Here is a 4,239-nt window from a genome sequence, read left to right as displayed (position 1 = left end):
TTTTGGTATATACACACCGTTAGGAGTTAAACCTCAATATCGATCTCACAATTTTGAAATTCTTAATTTTGGTTTTTTGGGCGTCAACTGAACTGTATCTTCGCGGCTCCGATTCAATGGGCCCCATCCCCGGGGAATTGTGATAATCTACCAATAGCAAAAATTTTGGGAGGTGCATAGGACTTGGGGTCGTAAGGCTCTCTGCTTTGGGCTTTTCTGTGGGCCGAGTGCGTTTAAGCTCACGCCTATTTATATAGCTCAAGTCCAGATCACTTTGAAGATGCAAAACTTTGTTAGGCCTCCCACCTTTTCTTTCTAACACATTAATTGAGATTTACCCCTTAACAGTCTGTTCAGGCATTATCTTAGAAAAAATGTGGGATTCCCTTTGCATATCAGATAAGGTGAGAGAGGGCTTAATTTTTATGGCCTTTGGTGTTCATTACAATAATTTATGGACTAGTAAGAAAGGAGAATCAAGATACCCTATTAAAATTGATAATTTTTTTTTATATCAAATATGACTTTTTTTTCAAAGAGTATCAATAGTTGTGATTTTCTACTTACTCCTTGATGACTCGAACCCGTGAAATCAAATATAATTTGTCATCCTGTAGGTGAAAATTATTAGACTGTTCCCTTATATATGTGGAGCGGATATGGCGCAGAAAGACTAACTTTTTTTTTTCTTGGCATAAAATTGAAGCAATCCAATCAATTTGGTTTTCCACGTTTTTGATTTAATGGACAAGAGAGTATGTAACAGAAAATGACGTAAATTTCAGTCATAGAACCAAGAAGTCAAAGGTTGATGGGATTTGAAGCTTTGAACTAGGTAGAACAGAACTCAAATTACTTGGATGACGAACATAAAAACTTTGAATTCCTCGGCCAGTCCGTTGATATTGATGATTAGTGAGTTGTTGTACCTTGACAAAATATGATATCAGATGGTTATAACTATAAAAGCTTTAAAATAAAATTATTATCATTACTTTTATATCCTGGAAAAGTAGAATCCTGTTCTCCTCCCTTCTTGAAAACAACAAATCAGGGCTTCATCCACAATACCATTTGAACTGTTGGATGATAAGTAAACAGGGCCAAGCCATTTAAAAGGCACAGACAGCTGACAGTTTTGGTGGAGATAATGACAATCAATGATCTTTTCCTTATTAGCCAATTATCATGCAAACTTTATTAATGTTCACATACATGTAAAGGCATGCTGTGTTCTTAGGATGCCAATTAAGTGGGGTTCAAATTATCCATGTCCGAAGGTGGAGATTCGTAGTGCCACAACTGCTCATTTGGATTGGTTTGTCCAACAGCAAATCTGCATTTCCCTACCATATATATCACTAAGATGCTATTGGCTTCAACTTCTTGGACAAATACAAAGAGACGAAGAAAATAAGGAATATAGTACAGAACCAAAGATGCAACGTACAAGCCAGAAACAAGATGTTGTACTGCTAATCATATTGCAACTGATTTTTCACTTAGTTTTAACACCTTCAGCAAATACATACATAGCCTGGAATATTGTGGGAAAACCCATATGTTCAATCACCATAATAGTTAATACAGTGATCTTTTATTTCACACACCACTACGAGAACAGAAGAAACAACATTAGGAATTTAAGACGTGATATTCATAGCAAAACAAGTTGAATCAAACTTGCCACCATCATATTCCCAAGACCCTTTAAAGCCAACGGAATATTACACAGCAAGATGAAAGCAGGAGAGAAGAAAATGCCAAAGGATTGAAGTTGCCCTGAGGAAGAAAAGAAGAAATCTTCAAACCAACTGATCATCCCATTTCTCCCATTCAACAGTGATCAAGGCTCGATGGCCTAAAAAGTACAAGCAGTCCTGTAACTGCTGCCAGGCACAGCCCAGCAGCAGCCGGGATTTTTTGATCGTAAAAGCAAAAGTAACATCTGTATATATATATATATATATAAGAGCTAGCCAGCTAGCTTAGCTAGGGATACAGAAAAATCTTATGCAACTGAAAAGGGTTGCTAGCTGAGGAGAGTAATAGTTAGTGTTATAGTTTAAAGGTCAATTTATATATGCATATGTGCATGTGGAGAAGCTTATAGTGTAGGTAGAATATGCTTCCTTCTGCCACGGTTTTCCTAAGGATGGCATCTTCTAAGGGATATGCGCGACCACTTCCATTGCTCCACATTTGATTCCCACACTTTTTCGCTTTTTTTAGCACGTACTACATTTGCTTTTGCCTGCCCACAATTTTTTTCCCTCCTCCTAGCTTGTAACAACTGGAAATTCCACAGGCCACCCTCTGTTTTAATTATCTAGTATCCATATGCAAATTTCGGGATATTTGTTTGTGTTAAGGAGAATAGTTGAAGAATTAATGTGCTTGTTGTGTTTGGGATTGCTGACTTAGGTTTGCACAATTAATCTTTGTCAGGCTTGAATTTCGACAATTACGGTCTCTGCTGCACAAGGTGAGATTTCTTGCTTGGGAACGATGATAAATGAGGGCCTCAATTCGTGATTTTTAAACTTTTTTCATCTGTTTTCATGTATTTTTGCGGTAATTTATGCATTTTTTTTAATAAATAAGGATAAATATTTGATGAGTTGAAATTTGTTTTTCTGCTAAAATTATAAGAAACGATCTTGATAATGCAGTCAACAAAGTAATTCACAAATGCTAGGAATTGTGATACTTAATGGTTCAATACAGATGCAATTAATTGTTGAAAATCAGGCGTGAAAAATATTGGTCACCTCCTAATTCATAACAAGTGTCCCAATCAAGGAATTCACAGCTATAGAGAGGAGAGGACGTCTTGTGGAAAATCCACCAATAGCACTAAGTTTACGTCTCACCAACTTACTTTTTTTAATTGCTCCTCTCTTTTTCTTGCTATGCGTCGCCTCTTCAACAAGAAAAAAAAAGTATGTCAAATAAGGCAATTTAGTGAACAGACAGAGACATTGGAACACATGCTGTTTTTTTGCAAGAATGCTGAATTTATATGGAAAGCTGCTCCTATTAGGTGGGATGGTTTGCAGGAATTCAGACACAATTTCTGGCATTGGTGGAATGGTCTTATGGAGGCTCAAAAAAGGGTGGAGGGGAGAGACCATATTGCTCTTACTATAAACATCCTGTGGCAGGTGTGGAAGGCAAGGAATGGAGTTCTTTTCAATAGAGAAAAAAGGTGCCCGGGTCAGACTGTAAATAAAGCAGTGCAAGAATGGTTGGAGTACAGGAATATTGGTTCTGAAGCTAATATGAGCAGAGGAACTGGGGATGGTGCAGCTATGGTAGGTGGCAAATGGACTCCTCCTCCCAAAGGTTTTATTTGTATGAATACTGATGCTAGTTTGCACATGCAAGAGAGGAAAGTTGGATGGGGGATAGTGGCAAGGAACGATGATGGTGCCTTGGTGGGGGCCTGGGCAGGGAGTGAAAATAGAATTGGGGATCCGGCTGTGGAAGAGGCTATGGCAATCAGGAAGGCCTTGATCATTGCAAAGCAGAAGGGTTGGGGGAAGATTGTGTTACAGTCGGATTGCAAAGCAATAATTGACAAACTTAACGTAAAGAGTGCAGAATATCTAAGTGTGGGAGTCATTCTGTTTGATATTTTAAAGCTCAGAATGGACTTCATTGAATGTTCCTTCTCCTTTGTCAGAAGGGGAGTGAACTCTGTAGCTCACCATTTGGCTAAATATGCCTTACGAGTGGTAGATGAGAAGGTGTGGCAGGAATCATTTCCTGACTGGCTATGTAGTTTAGCTAGTAAAGATGTAGGAGCACATGCTCCTGTTTTGTAACTTTTGATTTGGCTAATGAAAGTGTTATCGTTTGAGAAAAAAAAAAAAAAAAAATAAGGCAATTTAGTGTATGCACAAGTAAATTCCCAGACATGGAAATTTAATTGTCAAATAGATTTCAAACAAAAGAAGAGAAATTTGATGCGTCATGTGCCTGAGTTGTCCCATATGAGTTGGAAGATGACTTAAGCCCAAAACCCCAGAATTTGGTGATGACAACAATACCTAATTCTAGTAATCTGAGTTCAGCATCCAATGCAATTCTAATGTAATAATATTCTTTGCAAATCCAAATGATGTAATGGGTTTTAAGCTCACTAATTTGGCTTGGCAATTTGGTAGTGTCCAGGTCAATCCTTACGGGGATTACGTTAACAGCGGGATTCGAATCCTGGACAAGTCAGGAAGGTCG

The 4,239-nt window shown here is 38.0% G+C and overlaps 1 protein-coding gene across 1 annotated transcript; it reads left to right on the top strand.

The window, feature by feature from the left end:
• The first annotated feature begins 2,990 nt into the window (after positions 1-2,990).
• On the top strand, positions 2,991-3,827 carry LOC113773121. Its single transcript, XM_027317669.1, has one exon. The coding sequence runs from the start codon at positions 2,991-2,993 to the stop codon at positions 3,825-3,827; it is 837 nt and encodes a 278-aa protein (XP_027173470.1).
• Positions 3,828-4,239: the final 412 nt, after the last annotated feature.

This window comes from Coffea eugenioides, chromosome 1, assembly GCF_003713205.1.
Source record: "Coffea eugenioides isolate CCC68of chromosome 1, Ceug_1.0, whole genome shotgun sequence".
In the NCBI taxonomy this organism is placed as follows: Eukaryota; Viridiplantae; Streptophyta; class Magnoliopsida; order Gentianales; family Rubiaceae; genus Coffea; species Coffea eugenioides.
The sequence above is the reverse complement of the archived record's forward strand: the minus strand, read 5'-3'. Positions and strand labels throughout refer to the sequence as shown.

Coding starts and splice junctions, on each gene's coding strand:
- LOC113773121 (XM_027317669.1), top strand. CDS start 2,991: ATGCTGTTTTTTTGCAAGAATGCTGAATTTATATGGAAAGCTGCTCCT.